General features: G+C 40.3%; 4 protein-coding genes across 4 annotated transcripts in view; 2 read left to right on the top strand and 2 right to left on the bottom strand.

The window, feature by feature from the left end:
- Positions 1-261: 261 nt before the first annotated feature.
- LOC119413001 (outer dense fiber protein 2-like) lies at positions 262-10,604 on the bottom strand. The gene is made up of 17 exons (XM_037680012.1): positions 10,506-10,604; positions 10,197-10,388; positions 9,690-9,829; positions 8,444-8,573; positions 8,230-8,361; positions 8,075-8,149; positions 7,257-7,328; positions 7,019-7,135; positions 6,763-6,930; positions 6,329-6,438; positions 4,592-4,727; positions 4,332-4,442; positions 3,905-4,168; positions 1,053-1,153; positions 695-857; positions 495-620; positions 262-429 (listed from the first exon to the last, which is right to left on the bottom strand). The coding sequence occupies exons 1-17, from the start codon at positions 10,602-10,604 to the stop codon at positions 283-285; spliced, it is 2,283 nt and encodes a 760-aa protein (XP_037535940.1). The 3' UTR covers positions 262-282.
- Positions 10,605-11,658: 1,054 nt separating this feature from the next.
- si:ch211-51h9.7 (uncharacterized protein LOC558400 homolog) lies at positions 11,659-12,678 on the top strand. The gene is made up of 2 exons (XM_037680165.1): positions 11,659-12,113; positions 12,351-12,678. Exons 1-2 carry the CDS (start codon positions 11,708-11,710, stop codon positions 12,503-12,505), a joined length of 561 nt encoding a protein of 186 aa, XP_037536093.1. The 5' UTR covers positions 11,659-11,707; the 3' UTR covers positions 12,506-12,678.
- Positions 12,679-12,868: 190 nt separating this feature from the next.
- On the bottom strand, positions 12,869-15,994 carry seta (SET nuclear proto-oncogene a). Its single transcript, XM_037680164.1, has 8 exons — positions 15,730-15,994; positions 14,750-14,807; positions 14,308-14,450; positions 14,107-14,210; positions 13,921-14,034; positions 13,664-13,834; positions 13,405-13,536; positions 12,869-13,332 (listed from the first exon to the last, which is right to left on the bottom strand). The coding sequence occupies exons 1-8, from the start codon at positions 15,800-15,802 to the stop codon at positions 13,309-13,311; spliced, it is 819 nt and encodes a 272-aa protein (XP_037536092.1). The 5' UTR covers positions 15,803-15,994; the 3' UTR covers positions 12,869-13,308.
- A 2,686-nt stretch (positions 15,995-18,680) lies between these two features.
- LOC119413000 (serine/threonine-protein kinase N2-like) overlaps positions 18,681-18,978 on the top strand; it is a 22,613-nt gene continuing 22,315 nt past the window's right edge. Inside the window, exon 1 of the mRNA XM_037680011.1 lies at positions 18,681-18,710. Coding sequence (XP_037535939.1) covers positions 18,681-18,710 — 30 coding nt within the window. The remainder of the gene's footprint in view (positions 18,711-18,978) is intronic.

Genomic DNA, 18,978 nt, shown 5'->3' with positions numbered 1-18,978 from the left:
ATTTTCAGCTAATATAATAAAAGTGTTCAAGTTTTGCTTTGAAAATTAGTTTTCAAGTTCAAAAACATGAAATATGAGAGATTTTATTAATTAAAACAATCGGTATCAATGGATGTGCAAAAGCTTTTTATCCAAAAAAGTACAAATGGAATTCAGATAATCAAAATATTAGATTTAATTTTATACAAACTTTTTTTATTCCACAGTGAACATTAAATTCTGCCGTCAAAGCGTACAGATGTAAGTTCAGATCTACTGCGATGCTTTGGCAACAGAAAAACATCAACTTGCGAGCAAAGAGTCACCGAAAACGTTTCCATAAGAGGTTTTGAGGAACTGAACGTAGTTCTGGAGGCTCCGGTTTGTAGAATCGGACTGCTCGAGTCTCTCCTTCATGTTCTGCAGCTGAGTCTGTAAACGACGCTCCGTCTGAAACAAAAACAATCTGTTTTGAGTGTTTTCTAACCAATAAATCTAACAGACATGAGCGTTACCTCGTCCTTGTTTCGCTGTAGTTGCCCCAGTTCTGTTTTGGCTCGGCTCAGTTGACTCTGCAGATCTAAAGCTTTAGACTGCGATGTTCTCTCTTTGGCCAAAACCCTCTGAATGCTGTCGTCCACCTGCAGATGGAGAAGACGGTGATATTGAGGCGTTCGCTGACCATGCTGAAGGTTTCAACTCCGCAGTTTCAGACCTGTCTCTGAGCATCGTCCAGAGTTTGCTTCAGCTGTCGAGACAGGACGCTGCACTCTCGAGTCTTCTCTTCCAGCTGCTGCTGAAGGCTGCTGACACTTCCTTCCTTCGAGGCGAGAGTCTGGGACATCTCTCTGTTTTCCATATTTACGTCCTCCAGTTTCCTACAATCAATGCACAGAGTTGCTGGAAGTTACGAGCAATCATTTTCAGTTTATTTAACCCGTGTTTATAGTCATTCAGCCGTGCTTGTTTTAGCACAGAGGCAATAAAACATCTTTTGATGTGCTTGAAATCTTCTGTACAAGGACTTAAACTGAGTAAAAGTCCATCCATGTTGGAAATCACCCACTTCTTACCGCTCCAAGATGTTCATTTTCTCCATCAGGACGTTGTTTTCCTCTTGCAGCAGCAGATTCCTCTGCTGAAGCGTTTCCAGCTGAGCGCCTTGCTGCTCTACCTGCGGAGAAGCTCAAATAATGTAAAATGTCTACAATAACAGGAACACGTGACTTCATTCTGAATTACTTCTAACAGCCACATGAATTATTATTTCCCCTCGATTTCAACACTTCTTTAGAACAGTCCTTAAGTGTGGATGAAATTTGAAGACTCTGCAGCCATCGGTGATCTGAGATTAAAGTAAAATCATGTGGAAAACCAAACATAATTCTCTTTTTACCCCTTTAAACTTCAGATATCATTTTGGTTACTTTATCCTTTCGATTAAAAAAAGGTTTTGCTGCCACCTGGTGGTTATATCTTTAATACTTCATAATACTTTATATTTAAATCTTCAAGAGTGTCAGAAGTCCATCCATCCTTTGTATTTGGCTTATTTGTGGTCAGGTTACAGAAGTGTAGTGAACTAAGCCTAAGGTCAGAATTTGACCTTAAGGACCTTATGGGACAGAACTTGTCATTTCATCGATTTGCATCCAGAAATACAGGTTGACCCATCCTGAGACTTTCTTTCTTGAATTAATCAAGTAAAAGAAGACTATTCTCTATTATCATTACTATTTTACAAATGTTTGATAATCAAATTGTGTTAGTTCAAACAATGTTTGAATGTTGAAGTGAACTACTCATTTTTTATTAACTGTGAAACAGTAATAATGATTCTTAATCCTCATTCAAAGAAGAAATCAGGTTAATGATGCATTGTCTGATTTTCTGTCTTCAGTGAGCAAGTGATGGAAGTTGGTCAAAGTTCAAGTTTCGGTCAACTGCAAGTTTACTGAAAAGAAATGTCATGTTTAACTTTTACAGCAAGATACTGGAGAAGTGACTCCACGAAGTCTGAATTCTTCATAACAATCTTTTGTCTGTTCTTAAACAATCTTAATCTTTTTCTTTGACTTTTCATAACACCTTACATCACAAAACACACCTCTGTTTTGGTCAATCGACCAATCAGAAAGTTCTCAAATGAACCGGAAGTGACCCTTCTTAAAAGGTGCAGCACTTCCTAGTTTCAGCAGTTCCAGAGTTCATGAAGGCTGGAATTCAGGATGCTGATGAGAGAAAAGAAATCAAACTGAATGAGAGAAGATCTGGGAATTATGAAACTTCTGTTTTGGATGACCTCACGACTCCAGAGGGTTAGCTGTTCTTACGGAGACGCTGAAAAGTGGCTCGAAGTGGAACTTTACGCCGGAACTGACATATCTTCAGAAAGGTAAAAGTCGATCTTCACCAAAGTGTACCGTTGGGGCAAGCTGGTCCAAAGGAGCGTGCATGTTCTGGTTAAAACAGACAAATTCCCTCACACATCTCTCTCAAGATAAACTTCATCTTTCCATCTTTAAAATTCTTCTATCTGCTAAAAATCATTACAGATATTTTTAGAAATGTCTGAAGCAAAGTTTTTCAATCACCGCTGTGTGGTTGACGTTTGTGGTTCTGCTGGAAGTGAGAAAACAATCGCCGTATTGTTTATTTCCTGTAAAACTGATTAATAAGCTGTTGTTATTTTCAATTCTTGCCAATTAATGTAAATGTGCGATGTGTTAAACTTGATTATGTTAATAAATGGCCCACTGTCGTTGGTGAGTCAAAGATAATTAACGTCTCACGTCCACATTTTATTAATTCAGATGCACGTCATTATACAGTCCAGAAAAATGAAAGAATCTGTTTTAACAGTATGAATATATATCAGTATATGTACATACTACAGAAGGAACAGGCCCAGGAGGAAAACCCAGACTTCCCTCTCCTAAGTGAGTCGCTCCAGCTCCTCCTGAGGGATCCCGAAGTGTTCCAAGGCCAGAAAGAATGCGTCATTTCTCCAAAGACGACTGGGTCTGCCCCAGGGTCTCCTTCAAACGAAACCTATCAGGAAAACTTCCAAAAGAAGACATGCAGATGCCAGAACAATATCAGCTGTCTCCTTTCAACTTGGGAGGAGCAGCAGCTCATCTCTGAGCTCCCTTCAGATGATGGAGCTCCTCACCTAAGTCTCTATCTCTCGTGATTCTCATATCTTGATCATAGGTGAGGGGTGGACCTTAGATGGACCAGTAACGTGAGAGCTTTTCATTTTGGCTGAACTCCTTCTTCTCCATCTTGAGACAGGAGCGACTCCTCCATTACAGCAGACAAAGCCCTAGCCCATCCTGCCATCATCATGAACAAGACTGCAGATACTTGAGCTCCTCTACTTCAACTAAAGACTCATGCCGACGCAGAAGGAGCCAGAGGAGAACCATGTCCTTCATACACGGCACGCTAAAGGTCATGGCTCGAAGGCGCCAATAGAACCACATCGTTTGAGGTTCCCAAACCTGACAGCTTCCTCTTCACTATGTACTTTAAGATGCTGTCCATGAACACTGCGGTCACCCAGCAACAGGAGAAAAATATCATTTTAGTAAACTGCTAATATCAGAATTAAGGTTATACAAAAACTCTAAAAAAAAACCTGACATGTTGAAGATAAATTGAAGACAGAAGACTGAAGGTCTTGGAGGCTTATTGTACTATGAAAAGTAAGATCTTGCAACCACTAAGAGGTGATGATGCTGAAAACGCTCTGCAGATGCTCTTTTAGTCTAAAACTTAAAGTGTCATTAAAAAACAAAAATATATCATGATGCACAAAAAAAAAATCTGTAACCTGAAAGATCATAAGACTGTAGGCACTGATTTTAAAAGCTGTAAACCATAGTGCATGAATTTTGTCGTCATTGTGCAGATTGTTACACACCTTGTGTCTGACCTCTGAGAGGGCAGCGTTGTTCTCCAAGTTTCTCCTCTCGTGGATGTCAGCCTCCTGCTGGGCGTCTCGGAGCTGCTGCTCCGTCCTCCTCAGTCTGTCTGGCAGCGTCTCCAGCTCTCCGAGTCGGCCCAGCAGCTCCCGACGCACCTGCTCCTTCTCTCTCTCCAGCATCTCCTTCACCTTCAGCGTCTCCTTCTGGGTCGTCTCCAGCTTCAAGCAGCACTCCTCTGCTTCCAAACGAGCCTGCTGAACCTGCAGAGGCACATTAATGATGCTACATCACAGTAGACGTTCAAACTTTTCTATAATGGTTAGTTTTTCTGTCAAACCAAGAAATTTAGACCCAAAAAATACCCCATCGTCCAACAGAGGAGCGATATTTGTGTATGGTTTGAATTTATATTTTTATTTGTACCTTCTTCTTGTATTTCTCCACCAGGTTTTCATACTTTTTGATCGATGATTTCAGTTGACGAGCTTCAGAGTGAAGTGCTCTGAATTTCTCCTCCGATGATATTAACTCGCTCTAAACATCGACAACAAAGCATATTTTCTAATATCAAAATGGCAAAATAATTTATAATAAAATGTTTAGGAAGCAGCACAATGTGAGACTGTTCCAATTTGTAGAAAATGATGTGGGAGTTTTTAAATCAGATTTTTTCTTTTTTTAACCTTGAGTCTTTGGTTTTCCAGCTTTGTGGCGGCGTTCTCGGCGCTGAGATGATGCAGCTGATTTCTGAGCTCCTCCCTCTGCGTCCGACTCTTCTCCTCCGCTGAATGAAGCTTAGAGTTCAGCTCAGCGATCTTCCTGTAACAAAAATATCTGTTAGACCCTTATTGACCCAAATTACTTTCTAAATTTACTAATATAAAGGTTTTGGTTTTCTTGAATGGTTGTCTTGTTTTGGAAAGGAAAAGAGGAATACATGCCACCACCTAGCACAAAGACCTTTTGTGATTTTGTTTCTAGGCTATAATTTGGAGACGACTCTCAGTTACTACCATTCCAAATTTTAGCTCAATATTTTGAAAATTATCTGAGTTATTGGCATTTTTTGTGTGTGTATTTTCTAATGTTATTTAGCTGTAAAGATCTCATCCAGGGATTCCTGTCTTTTACACAGACGATCCCTTCAAACATTAAACTCCAAGATGATTAAAGGTGAATCTGTGATTTTATCATTTTTGTAGCAGCTCCAACTTTTAAATGACACATTTAATGCAACATTTACTGTAAGTGTTCAGTCAACAACTTACATAAGCAATTTGTACATTTTTAATGCGCTTACAATATGAACCTTTATGCATTATCAGAAAATTATCTAAAACAGACAATCTCCATCTCTGGAGTTGCACTTCAGCCAGTGGCGGCTGCTCAATAGAGGGCGCTAGGGTGCCGCCTCACTACTCACACCACTCACCATGTTACATTGAAGACTTTAAAAATTTTTTATAAAAATTAAATAATAAAATTTAAAAAATTGAAATATATGTATTTGTATTTTTTGTTGTGTAAGATAAATATTTTATAATTAATGATGCGTTAAGTTGTTTCTTTCAAAAATGTTGTCTGATTGGTGATGTTTTTTCCACCTGGAGGGCACAAGAATCTTAGCCCACAGGCTCTCGTTAAAAGTTATACATGTGCAGTTAGCTCCTCTTAGTTACAAGAGATGGGAAGATTCTGGGCGCACCACTCCAGCGCCCTGAGTACCGGTGCACTGTACGGATCAAGCTTCCGGTCCCGCCGTCCCGGTACAGATTTATTTATTTTTTGTCCTGGAACAAATCATGCAGTGACACTCACAACCAGGCTATGTATGAATATGTATGAAATATTATTTAGCTGTCAGACAGCAGCGCATTTAAAAGAGCCGCAGCATTAATTTTGATCAGGCAGATAGTCGGGAGAACCGTTGCATTCGGCACTGGGTTTATTGATGCCCGCCGGGGTCCTGTGTAGAAAGGAGAGGACTGGAGCGGACCACCGCCTCAAGCGATGTGGAAAATTCTAACGACGGTCGTCATTAATGTGTATTTACTGTGTTTACACAGATAAGGAATGAGTTAGTAAAGTGCGCGGACGTGAGCACGAGTGAGTGAACCGATGAGTCTGTGATGCGTGCGTGTGGAATGTCTTGAACATATATATTTTTGTATATGTCTATTTTGGAGTTATAGACCCTCCCGGTGGAAATTCCACCAGCCGCTACTGATTTCAGCTGTCGCAGATTAACAGAAAATTAAAAACTATGAAATGTAAACTAAAAAGTATGTTTCATATAGTTGGAATATAAATAAATATTGTTTAAAAAGCACAAAAATAAATAAATGCAGAGTTTGACAGCGGCTCCTTATCTTTTTGTTTGTTTCTTAACAACAAATAGAAGTAAAAGTTTGTTTTCTCACAGTTTGAGAGCGCAGATCTCCTCCTCCAGATGCCCTTTAACAGCTGCTTCTTTAGTGTGGCGGAGACACCAGTCGCTGGAGGTGGACAGAGCTTGAGACAGCTGGGACTGCTTTAAAACAAAATAAAAATTATACACGTGTTACAACTGTAAAAAAAAACACAGAGATTTGTTGACCACAGTAAGGAACCAGCACTTTATTCTAAAAACACATTCTGCTCAATATTTTAATATTTTGAACATCTTCAACATCTTTGCTTCTATTCAAGCTTCAGCAGAAATTGTAAAAATTACAAAAGAAACCCTTAAAAAAAGAAACTTAAAACCATCCAAGACCAAAGAGGGTCACAGATGATCCACGATTTTGTTTAATTTGCTTTAAAGAAGACATTCTGGTGAGAAGAGGTCTAACGTCAAGAGTCTCTGAGGTCTGACCTTCTCCTGGAGTTTCTCCGAGAGCTGCCTGGAGGATTCCTCGGCCCGTTCGGCTCGCTGCGTGAGCAGAACCAGCACCTGCTGCTCCTCTTTCTGCTCCTCGTCCTCCTTCTGCTGCCTCAGAGCCCGCAGCTCCTCCTGCATCTGATCGTGACTCCGCTGCATCCTCTACCGCAGATACGAGGAGAAGGAGAGAGGCTTCATTCGTTACGTTACCGCCACAGAGTGAGGGACGGATCCCGTGGGTGTTCTGAACCTGGATCTGAGCAGCCAGACGGGCCTTTTCAGCGTCCGCTCGGGTCAGCTGCGACTCCAGGTGGCTGCGGGTCGACTCCAGGATTCTTGAAAGCTCTTCTGTCGTCTTCATGGCGTCCTGCCACAAAACAACAACACAGGAAGCGTGAAGCGTCCTTTGTGCATGGAGTGTGTCACAGAGTTATAAAAACTAAAAGTTTAGCAAACAAATGAGACTCGAGTATTAATGAACTACAAACTTTTTCAAAGTCCAGGTGCTCAGCGAGCTTGGAGGCTTCTTTCTCTTTGTTGGTGAGTTTGGTAAAAAGTCTCTGAGGGAGAAGATGAAAGAACGTGACGATGACGAGGAACAAGGTGCAACAAGTCGACTAGAGAATTATACTTTCGGTAAAAACGGTGTTCAGTTTGCTGGAATGACTGAAATGTGTGAAAGAATGCACGTTAAAGTTAAAATAAGCAGAACAAAGCTAATATCAGCAAAATGGCAGCTAAAGGCTAAATTTAGCAAAACAACCACAGATAAAAGTTAAATGTGGCAAAACCAAGGATAAATAACAAATTTAGCAAAGCTATAATTAGCTATTTAAATTTTCAATTCAGTTGCTAAAAACTAAAATGAGCAAAGCTGTAGTTAAAAGCTAAAATAAAAATATCTAAAATTTACAATTTATAAAATGGTAGCTAAAAACTCAAATTTGAAAACAATGCCTTAAAATTAAAAGCAGCAAAATTGTAGCTAAAACTTTGAAAAAGCAAAAGGCTAAAAAAAATAAAATAAAAAGCACAGTAGCTAAAATAGCAAAACAGTAGCTAAAATACTAAAAACAGGAAAAACACTGCAAAATGCTAAAATTAACAAACCTGTAGCTAAAAGTTAAAATGACATGGATAACAGCTAAATGTGGCAAAACCAAGGCTGAATAAGAAAATTAGCCGTAGTTAAAATCAACAGTTCCTTAAAGATAAAATGAGCTCAAAGGTAAATTAATGCGAGACTAACGCGCTACAGGAGAACAACGGAGCGAATGCTGAATCAGCATTATCCACAGTTACTTACGATGTTTTCTGCTTCACTGTCAGCCAGCCTCTTCTTCAGGACATCTTTCTCTGCTGACCACACCAACGATTCTCTCTGTGGACACAACAACGGTCACAAGTGCAATAATCCACGATGACTTCCACTCCGATTGATTTCTCTACGGCGTCTTGTACCTCGTACTCGCTCCACTCTCTGAGGCGGTCTCGCAGGCTGTGGTTCGTGTTGTCAAACATCACGATTTTTTCCAGCAACGACTCCTGCTGCCGTCTCAGTGAGGCTGAATGCAGTTTCGACAGACGTTTTTCCTGGAAGTTAAATACAGCGAGTCTGCTTTTAATCTGTGCCCTCCTGATGGACGCTGAGAAGACCGTTCAGAACCAAACGTACCTTGGCAAGGCCGTCAACGGTTTCCTTCAGAGCCGTCAGCTGATTGGCTACAGCAACACCGTCGATTTCTGCTTCTACGAGAGCCCTCAGGAGCACGTCCGTATCTCTGTGTTGACCGCCAGAGTCCGACCTGTTAAGAACAGAAACATGGAAATAACAAAAACTTTAATATATTTTTACTGACATTACATAGGATGTTTGCTAGGATGACAAATAATATCTAAACAAAAAGTTATTCTCTTCTAAGTATAACAAAAAAGATGAGTGTAAAGGCTGGGTAATGTACTCATTATTAGCTCCATTTTACAACCAAATATGTCACTTCTGGTTGCAGACGCTGCCTCTGGTTTGCACAGTTTGGATCCATGTTTGCATTCTTAAAATGCTGGTTTTACTGTTTTATGATTTTAACAGTTCATTACTTTTACAGTTTCAGTTGATTTCATAGTTTTTATGATTGCTTCTATGTGTTAGTGTACAGCACTTTGGCCAACAGTGTTGTTTTGAAGTGCATTATAAATAAAGTTGTATTTTTGCACAGTTTTATTTACATCAGTTTCAATCTGGTGGATTTTTGTCTGTGGGTTAACAAAGTGCATCCATCCTGCTCTGCTCATGTTCTACAAAAATAACTCAGAACAACCCAGATCACAGTTTGACTTTTAATTTGGGGTTAACTCAATGGGATTAACAATCGCCTGCAGTACGTGCGATTTGTACATGGACTTGTTTGTTTGTACCGTTAGCAAAGTTTTTCATAAACTGCTGGCATGGTGGTAGCCGAGACTAATCCCTAACTCATCCGAGGGCCAACTGATTGTACGAGACCTGTTTTTAAAACCTTTAACTATTTCAATTCCGTTGGATTAATTTTAGCAAAAATCTCAGGAAAGAACCATTGGACAATTAACGTTCAAAGTAAAAAAAAAGAATTTAAAATGGCTACCACAACCAACTGATCTTAGTCGACACCACAACGGCTACAACTCACCCAGTTGTGTACATACTGAGCAAATATTTGTTGTGGTAGTAGCAGACAGCCGTCCACAACACATACTTCAAGCGCTAACGTCACATGCAAGATCCCGCAGTATTGTTATTTTCAAGGCTTGATCAAAACATCTCCAACTCCATCCCTTTTTAAGTTTAAAAGTCCGCCTTTAAAAACAGAGGCAGCAGACAGTTACGCAGCCTAAATGAGGAGAGGATGCTCTGAACTTATTACAGCTGTTTGACAGATTCTTACTTCTTTGAAGAACGAAGGTTCTCTTGTTCCCTGAGCAGGACGCAGAGGTTTTTAGATGCTCCAGCCAGCTCTTCGTCCAGCTCCCCTGCTTCACGCTGATGCCGGCTCCCACCGTCTAGTTGATGCTGCATTCTGTTCATCTGATGGAACAACACGACAGAAGAAAAGTTTAAGGAACATCCACAAATATGAACAAATTGGACTGAGAGAAACTGCAGTCTGAAATTTAACTTGCATATCAACACAACAGCATCTGCTGTTTCATGTCTTATTAACATGTTATTTGTTTAATATCATTTGAACAAATTAAAACATGCAAACCAGCAATGCTGGTGTAAAAAGGTTTAGTTTCTCGCTCTTCTTGAGCGTTATTTGCAGTATTTTTGTTCCAACGTTTAAAACTTTTCTGTGCACTTAAGCGAGCCAAACTCTGCCAGGATAATCTCCCCTTCCCTCAGTAATATGAACATAAAGCATGACAGTGAAGAAAAAACACTATGAAGTGACCTGAGACTTGTGGGAGTCCTGGCCTCTTCTGCAAGAAGAGATTCCTGGAGGAATCCAAGGGATCCGGGACTTCGGCCTCCCTCCATCGACTTTCACCTGTGCATCTTGCGCCTGATTTAAACAAAATAACAAGTTTAAGGCTCGCTGTGCTTCTGATCTCAATAGTGATGGTTTAAATCTGGCAAAGGAACCCTAAAAGAGGAAAAGCACGTTATTCACATTAAGAGCTGTTTTATTGACTTCTGTTTACATTTAAACCCTTCACAGGTTGGTAATGATCCTATGGTTATAAAAACCTTTGGCGTTAACCTGTGAAGCTCTGCTGGGGCTCCTTCTCATGTGAACATGGACCGGTGTTGTCTCCGTTACATGGACGTGAACTGGAGGTGGTGAATCTCGGGTTTTCATTCTTCTAGGACGTTACGATCACATCTAAACCACGACCCAAGTAAAGAAAACTCGAAGCAAAGTGAATTCCGCTAAGTTTTAGGTCATGTTGACCGTGTCAAATGTGTAAATCCAGACTAATCTCGACATTTGTCAATGGAACCGAACTGTTGTTAGGTTCGACAAAACAGCGTCATCCGATTGGCTAGTCTGCAAGATCCCTCTTTGTGATTGGTGGATGAGTTTTAAGTTGGCGTTGCCCGGGGTGACAGGAAATGTTGCGTTCAAGAAATAAAAAGAAATCTGAAATCTTTATTACGTGTTTTTTTTTTTTTAATTATCAAACATTTTAGCTGTGCTGAAAAAGATGAATACGCTTAAAAATAAAGTAAGTCAAATGAGCAAAATTACTGTATTCATTTTACTATAAATGTATTGTGAAAATATGCATTTCCTTATTTCACAAATCGCACTAACGGTTTTACAAAAATAATTAATTGGTCGTGATCATTTTTAAGAGAGGAACTTGAATGTAGCACAAAATGAACGTTAAGTTTTTTTTTCCCCCACAGGGTCCAATAACACTTCTTTAGGTCTTGTACAGCTTAATACACTTTTTCAGCCAAATAATGTATATTTTAACCAAATTTTATTTTTAAATTTGATCTTATTTGATTTTTGATTTGAAATTGAAATTTGATTTGATCTCCAATACACAAGAAATGAGCAACTGATCTGAAACAAAGCAATGATTCTTGCCCCTTTTCAATTTGCGGACTACTCGTTGACGAGAATACACAAAAATGGAAATATATTTAGACGTTAAAAAAAAACGGAAGTAGACATGAATAAATCTAGACAATGCTTTAAAAAAAACACTAACTGAGCATGCGCATTAGTAAAGCCTTTACGGAAACTAATGCTAACGTTAGCTAGCCGTTTTTGCAGTTCACTAATCACAAGTTACGTTTACATTAAAAGCCAGCATCTATTACAACACCTAAAAGATCAATCTGGTATCTAAATCATCATATTGAAATGTTTCGATGATTTACGCTGAAAACGACGATAAGTCGAAGCTAACTGGCTAATGATTAGCGTCTCGCGTGCGCCGAGGGGCAGCAATGAAGCGCGTGGCGAGTCTTCGGACGTGCGAGCAGCTGCTGAGGTTAATGTTGCCATTTATTTTGTTTAACCGCGCTGCAGAGGCGTGCGCTGCCAACGCATCGCAGCACGGGGCTAGCACAGACACTTTGATACTATGTAGGGCGTGCGGACACGAGTTGGCCTTCGGGACGGACATTATCTTTGTTCCCAGCCCGCTTGCACTTTCTAGCCGCAACGACACGTCAGTCAGCGGGCGACGGATCCACGTCCAGCTCCTCGAAAACCCCCACGGACACCAGTTTGAGGTGATCACGTTCAGAAGCGCAGATGTAACCAAGCACTGGCCGGCAGACGGAGGCTTCTCCTGGTTCCCGGGGTTCTCCTGGACCATAGCTACCTGCCCCAGGTGTAGAACTCATTTAGGTGGGTAGAATTATAAACACGCGTTTACCTGGTTAGGTAAGATACCTGAAAACCATTTACAAATTTAAGCAGTTTTGTGCCATTAACATGTAAATATATAAAGTAATGCTTCATTTACTATAAACTTAATCTTTAAGTAAATCTCAATTATTGCACAATACTTCATCTGAATGGGTGAATGTCTTGGATTAATTTAGTATTTGCATTTCAAACTGCTTTTTGGTCACTTGTCTACAGGTTGGGCCTTCCAGCCAAGTGACTGGCCAGACACAATCACAAAAACCAGATTTGAAGAGTCTGGGAACACTTTTGTGACTTTAATCACTCATCGACTTCTGAGAGAAGACTTCGCATCGAGCCTACTAATGACTCCAAAGTCATTTAAAAGCTAAAAGGACTCGGGCGCTTTTACTGCTGCCCAGAAACGTTTTCAAATAAAATTGTATGCAGTCAATTTGAGGACCCACTTCTATACAGTTTTATTGTAACAAACCAGGTTATGCACTTTGTTGTAATTGCAATTCTTTTGAAATTACACTCATCTTTTATACCTGTAAAACATTTGGGGCCAAAATGTACAAGAATTTTTTTTTTTAATTCTTTATTAAAAATGTCATTTCAAATCTTGTGGATATTTGTAAAACAATACAATGAAGAAAAAAAAAAAAGTCCCATAGAAACGGTGTCAAAATTACCACGCTTCAATAACCAACCAACTCCCCCCCCCCCCCCCCCCCCAAACAATACATGTCAAAGGAATGAGCTGGTGCTCCTTAATAACAGGGAAAAATAAAATACGGGCATTATGTCCCACTTAAAAAATTGAAAGGTCTCCTAGCGCTAGGTCACTACACCGTGGCTTCAGCTGATTTACCACACAAACTTGAGAAATTCTGTGTGACTCGTCCTCAAATTCTACTCAGGATGCAGTGCTGATTCTATTTTTTTTAAGTTTTTATTATTTTAATATGTCTTCGGGGATGGTACTCACAATTCAGGGCAAAGTGCCATTGGCCTTGGATGAGTCAAAGGAGAACATAAACATGGCATCAGCAGGTGAAGAAGAGGCTTCAGAATGGAACGTGAAGCACAAACGAGTATAAGTAAAAAAAAAAAAAAAAAAAAATTAAAACCCTTGCTCCCGAACATGAGTGGAAAAATAAAACGGGCAATTGAGGGTCTTGTAGGTGATATCTTAGTCGTCTTCTCCTTCGTCATCCTGAAACAAGGTATTAGAGGTCAAACGTTAAGAACTACTTTCAAGAAGCGTTCAAGTTTTTTAAAAGTTTACCTCTCCATCTTCTCCTTCATCTTCTTCGTCGTCCTCCCCATCTTCATCTCCTTCCTCGTCAATATCCTCCAGACCCTCCTCATCATCTTCGTCCTCATCACCTTCAGCCTCTTCATCCTCCATGTCAGGAACCTGGGGGATAAGAAGCTTTAGCACCTTCGACCCAAAAGCCAGACCCCTTTTTATTAAGCCAACAGCCACGGAAAAGGTCGACGCCACAAACTTCCAACTGCTGATTAAAGTTTGGGGATAAACGTACCAAGTAGTACTGCAGGGGGTTTGGCCAGATGTCATCCTTGATGACCTCGCCAAGCTCATCAGCTCCGGCATCGGCATGATCAGTGAACCAAGTGAAGAAGCTCTCTGGTTCTTCATGTTGCCTCTTCCTTCCAGCTTTATTCTGCGTCTGGCTTGAGCGCTTGGTCAAGTCCTGTTAGGATGAAGAGGAACCAATTTGTTTAGAGAGCCCATCCATCCACGCAGATTTGCTCGTGAGAACAAGATGCCAACACTTACCTTTCCTGACTTCCATTTGATTTCTGTTGACTTTGAAGACGGGTCTCCACTCTCGTTCAGATGAAACTCTTTGGAAAGTACTTTGTTTTCAAAGTATGGGTTTTCATCAAAATACTAAGGAGGAAAAAAAAAATTAGGGAAAGGACACATAACCTTTGCTTTCACAAGAGAGAATACAACACTTACAAAATCTATTCTGTAGCCCGACTTGATGTCTTCAAACTCTGTCACCTCCACCCGGCTCAGGTAATGAAGCGCTTCTTCATCTTCCTCTCCCAGTAGAGCAGATACTGCAGGGATACATGTTACAAGAATCAAATAATGCCTTTGTTTAAATAAATTATTATTATTTTTTTAAGTTTGAAAACTTGGTGATGAATCGCTCACCCTGTGGATGGTTGACAAATGTGGTGACCCAGAAGTTTGGGATTTTGGCGATCAGTTCTGACCTCTTCTGAAAGAACGGCTGACGGAGTTTGTTGTATTTCTGTTCTACTTTCAGGATCTCCTCACTGGCTTGCTCATTCAACCTACAAAAATACAAAAAAAAAAAAAAAAAGATAAAATTCAAATGGGCTCTCGCAGAACAGATACAACACAGTTAAGGGAAAAGACTGAGAAAACTTGTATTTAAAGCTTTGATTATTCCGTTTATTTTAACACAAAAAAATAATTTACACCAAGCAAAGTGTTTAAAAATTATTCACAAAACATCACTTTATTACTTATGTTCAGTATTTGCAATTTATAAAAAAACAAAATCAACCTTTGAAATACTTTGGAACAAACTTTAATATAAAACACACTGCACAAAAATAACCTTCCTCACCTGTCAATTTCATTTTGAACTTCATCGATGTGTTCAATGGCTTCTTGCTGCTCTTTCTCTGAAGGGGGGAAACAATTTTAAATGGTCAAACGAAATTAACGTGAAAGCATCAGTTAAACTGGTATAAAAGATTATTACATATGGAAGCTTTTCTCATTTTATTCAGCCTCAGCAGGATATTAGTAAGCTCGCAACTTGTGTTCAGAACGCTGCTAATGTGTATGCAGAACTGCCAGCCACGGTTTCTTAGGTTTTATTGTCCAGACGACTCCGGATTCCCTCAGAGGACGATCGGCCAATGGCTGCAGCGCCCGCCGTTCATACATCCAGTTTCCTGCCGGCTGCTGCCTGCAGGGCCGCGTGGTTTAAATGTGGGGCAGAACCTGCACAGCCGGGGCAAACATGACTTACAGCTAAACCGCTGCTCCCAAGTTGGGGCGTCCTAAGTTTAGCCCACAAAAACGCTGCCGCCGGGGTTTAACGAGCGGCAGGGCTCGTGGATTTTGAGAAAACGTAACGTCAGCTAGCGTTAGGTAACAACAACAACAGCAGCATCAGGCTAACGCGGCTAACACATGACACGCAACCCCGATTATTAAACACTAAAAAAAAAAAAATACCACGAGCGGCGCTGGTTCAGGTGGTCTAAAGTTGACGTGAAACAAAATAAAACGATATTTTTTCCTCTTAAATTGCCCGCTCGGTATCCATCGACCTAACTGGCCACGCTGATGATGATGCTAAGTAGCTAGCATGGCCTCGCGCAGCTTTAAACAACAGAAGAGCCGCGACACGCTGCAACAGCCGAGATGAAAATACAAACAAGTCGTTGATACGAACAGCGAAAAATAAGCCCCGCACACCAAAAGCAACGCGCCGTATTCAAAAACTACAAATTGCGCTGAATTTAGCGGTTGCACGAGTAGTATTATTGAAGAAAGTGAAAATGGCGCTGAATACGAGGCCGCCATTCCCCTTACCGGAGGTCTCGTCCGCTCCGTCATGGTTTGAGTTCAGCTCCTTTTTACTCGCTTTCGCTGCCGAGGCAGACATTTTTCTTCCCGCAAGTTGAAGGTGACTCAAAAAAAAAAATAATGAACGTCCGAAAAAAGAATAGCTGGCGGCTTCGAATCTCCTTGGACAGGAGAGCGTTAAATTCGCTGCGAAGTTCAGCGTGGAGGAGCCGACAACGTGCTGCGTCCCACACAATGTAGCTGCTGAAGAGCGAGGAAGTCAGCGCGCGCTGCTTTCATTACGAACGCGCCGCGCCGAATGGAGCACCGAGCAGCTCCGCCTCTCAAAATAGGTCTCACTACGAGGCTGCAATCTGCTGATTTACTCCTCTATCCTCCACTTAAATCACATTCTAATTGAAAAAAAAAAACACAATTACATCATTCTCACACATAAAGACTTAAACTACTTTTATTTATAAAAAAAACACCTTTTGTTGAGGCAGATCCAAATCTGTAGGACCGACTCGCACTTGCGCACTTAGAAAAAAAACAAGAAAAGATGAACGTTCGGATGGACGGTCAGCGCTAATTAACACGTATTTACTAAGAACATCACGTTTTAATTAGAGCTTTTATTTGTTATTATCAGGATTGTAGCTATTATCCGTGTCACGCTTTCGAAGCGTTTGAAAATAAAGTCGTGTCTATAATTAAAGGTTGCACTTTTTCAGTTGAGATGTTTGGCCAATTTGCACTAACTTTACCGCGGTCTCGTCTTCTTTCAGATAAGTATAAGTACACACCCAACATGCATTTTCACCATCCCTGTGGCCTATTACACGTAGTTCTGAGGAAATGGTCACGTGTTACCTTTTCTGAATATTTGCTCATTCCAACAAGTAATCAGCAAAGTGAACATAAACATCATGAAGTAAACTATAATTGTGTAAGTGCTGAGTGCATTGCTCACATTTATTGAAGAAGCTTAAACTCAGTTGTTACAACTAAAAGAAGCATGTCAGCTAAATGTAGTAAAATGCTAGCTAAAAGCTATAAGTTGCAAATTCATTCAACCTTTATTTCTACAGGTAAATCCCATTGAGCCTCGAGGACTCATTTACAAGAGAGACCTGATTTCAACAAAGAAAGTTGACAACAATGAACAACAGCGACAACAATAAACAGTTATAAAAAGTCATACAATTATTATTATTATTATTTTACAAATAGGATGGCTAAAAAAAGAAAAGTAACAAAAAACAGCTAGATTCTAAGACGAATGTAGAAAACTAAAAACAGGAACATGTCTACGTTGGTCCCTGCCAGGAGTCCAACAGATTCTTAAAGACACTTAGAGAGGTCAAGGTCGAGAGCTTCAGATCTTTTTGTAAGGAAACAGGAGCGGAGTAGGAGAAGGCCCTTTTGCCTAGTTCAGTCCTCATTGAGGGAACACTGCAGGTAATAATGTCCTGAGAGCGCACGCTGTAGCTGCACTCACGCAGAGACATGTAGGAGGAGATGTATGAAGGCAGCAGACCAAGAAGTGATTTAAAGATGAAAATGTACCAGTGAGAGAGTCTGCGTGAAGTAATGTCCAGTTAACCAGTGAATACAGGGTGCAGTGGTGGGTACGATAATCACAGCCAGTTATGAATCTTAGTGCACCGTGATAGACAGCATCCAACATCTGCAGGGTTCTTGTAGGAGCGTTCATGTAAATAATATCACCATAATCAATTGAGGGAAGGAAAGTCACAGATACAAGGCGTTTCCTAGCATTCAGGGTTAGACAGGATCTGTTTCTGAAAAATAAACCCACTTTAACTTTCAGTTTCTTTACCAAGTTTTCCACATGGAGCTTAAAAGAGAGATGCGAGTCGACCAAGATACCCAAATATTTATAGGAATCAACAAACTCAATGGGGACACCATTTGAGGATGAAATCAGAGGAAGAACTGCTGGGACCAACTTCCTATTTGAAAAAAGCATCCCTTTGGTTTTGTCGGCATTTAGGACAAGTTTGAGGCGGAACAAATCAGTCTGGATGATGTTGAATGCAGATTGCAAAAGCTGGAAAGCCTTAGCAACAGTTTTAGCTCAACAATAAACAACTGTGTCATCAGCATAGACATGTAAGGATGCATCAGGGATGTTTTTACCAACATTACGTATGTAGATTGTAAAGAGGGTGGGTCCTAAGACTGAGCCTTGTGGTACACCATTGTTGACTGTTAAATAACTGGAGGAAGTACCATTATGTTGAACACATTGCCTCCAGTCTGAAAGATAGTTAGAGAACCAACCAATGGTGTGATCTGAGAAACCAATTTCTGAGAGCTTATGACACATGTTTGCTAAAGCTAATTGCAACAGATATCTAGCAAAAAACTAAAAGCACAAAAAGGTTAAGTAAAAGTAGCAAACAAATAGCTATTTGTATCAAAATATTAGCTAAAATTAGCAAAAGTTTAGGTAAATTTAGCAAAAGGCTAGCTAAAAGTGGCAGAATGCCAGCTAAAAATGGTTAAAAAAAGCTAGCTTAAAGTAGCAAAACCATAGCTAAATCAACAACACTTCCTTAAGCTAGCAAATGCCATCTAAAACTGAATGTTTAAGGCAATGCAAAAGGCTAGCTAAAAAGTAAAAACACCAAAAACGTAACTAAAAGCTACAACAGTTATAAAAAATAGCTACCGGTAGTTGTTTTTAAAGTTTAAATAAAACTGGCTAAATGTAGCAGACCACTAGCTAAAAAATAACAAATGCCAGCTAAATAATTTTTTGCCAGCTAAAACCTGTTTGTAGCAAAAACCTAGCTAAAAACTAAAGAAAAGACCCAAAAGCTAAAATTAACAAAAGGGTAGGTAAATTCAACAAAAGGCTAGCTAAAAGTAGTAAAATGCTAGCTGAAAGTAGCAAAGCCATAGCTATATCAAATCTAAATCACAAGTAAAACACTTCCTAAAAGTTGCAAATGGCAGGAGGTGGAACACCTGGAGAGCTGGTGCAAAGAGAATGACCTTCACATCATTGTGAAGAAGGCAAAGGAGATGATCATGAACTTCAGAAGGAACAAACACACCTACACCCCCTGAACGTAAGAGGATCTGCAGTGGTCTTCAGCTACAAGAACTTGGGTGTACACCTGAATGACAACCTCAACTGGGGCAACAACGCTCATCAGATACTCTACTTCCTCAGGCGGCTGAGACGAGCTGGTCTGGGAAGCTCAGTCCTCACCTCCTTCTACAGGTGTGCAGTGGAGAGCATCC

Source organism: Nematolebias whitei, chromosome 8, assembly GCF_014905685.2.
Source record: "Nematolebias whitei isolate Nwh7 chromosome 8, NemWhi1, whole genome shotgun sequence".
Taxonomy (NCBI): domain Eukaryota; kingdom Metazoa; phylum Chordata; class Actinopteri; order Cyprinodontiformes; family Rivulidae; genus Nematolebias; species Nematolebias whitei.
This window is presented reverse-complemented; position numbering and strand designations above follow the sequence as displayed.

Coding starts and splice junctions, on each gene's coding strand:
- LOC119413001 (XM_037680012.1), bottom strand. CDS start 10,604: ATGAAAACCCGAGATTCACCACCTCCAGTTCACGTCCATGTAACGGAG. Junction 6,931..7,018: donor GTCTGGCTGCTCAGATCCAG/GTTCAGAACACC, acceptor TATCTGCGGTAG/AGGATGCAGCGGAGTCACGA. Junction 4,169..4,331: donor TGGAGAAATACAAGAAGAAG/GTACAAATAAAA, acceptor GTGCCTCTGCAG/GTTCAGCAGGCTCGTTTGGA.
- si:ch211-51h9.7 (XM_037680165.1), top strand. CDS start 11,708: ATGAAGCGCGTGGCGAGTCTTCGGACGTGCGAGCAGCTGCTGAGGTTA. Junction 12,114..12,350: donor CAGGTGTAGAACTCATTTAG/GTGGGTAGAATT, acceptor ACTTGTCTACAG/GTTGGGCCTTCCAGCCAAGT.
- seta (XM_037680164.1), bottom strand. CDS start 15,802: ATGTCTGCCTCGGCAGCGAAAGCGAGTAAAAAGGAGCTGAACTCAAAC. Junction 14,808..15,729: donor CGGAGCGGACGAGACCTCCG/GTAAGGGGAATG, acceptor TCCCCCCTTCAG/AGAAAGAGCAGCAAGAAGCC. Junction 14,035..14,106: donor CGGGCTACAGAATAGATTTT/GTAAGTGTTGTA, acceptor TTTCCTCCTTAG/TATTTTGATGAAAACCCATA.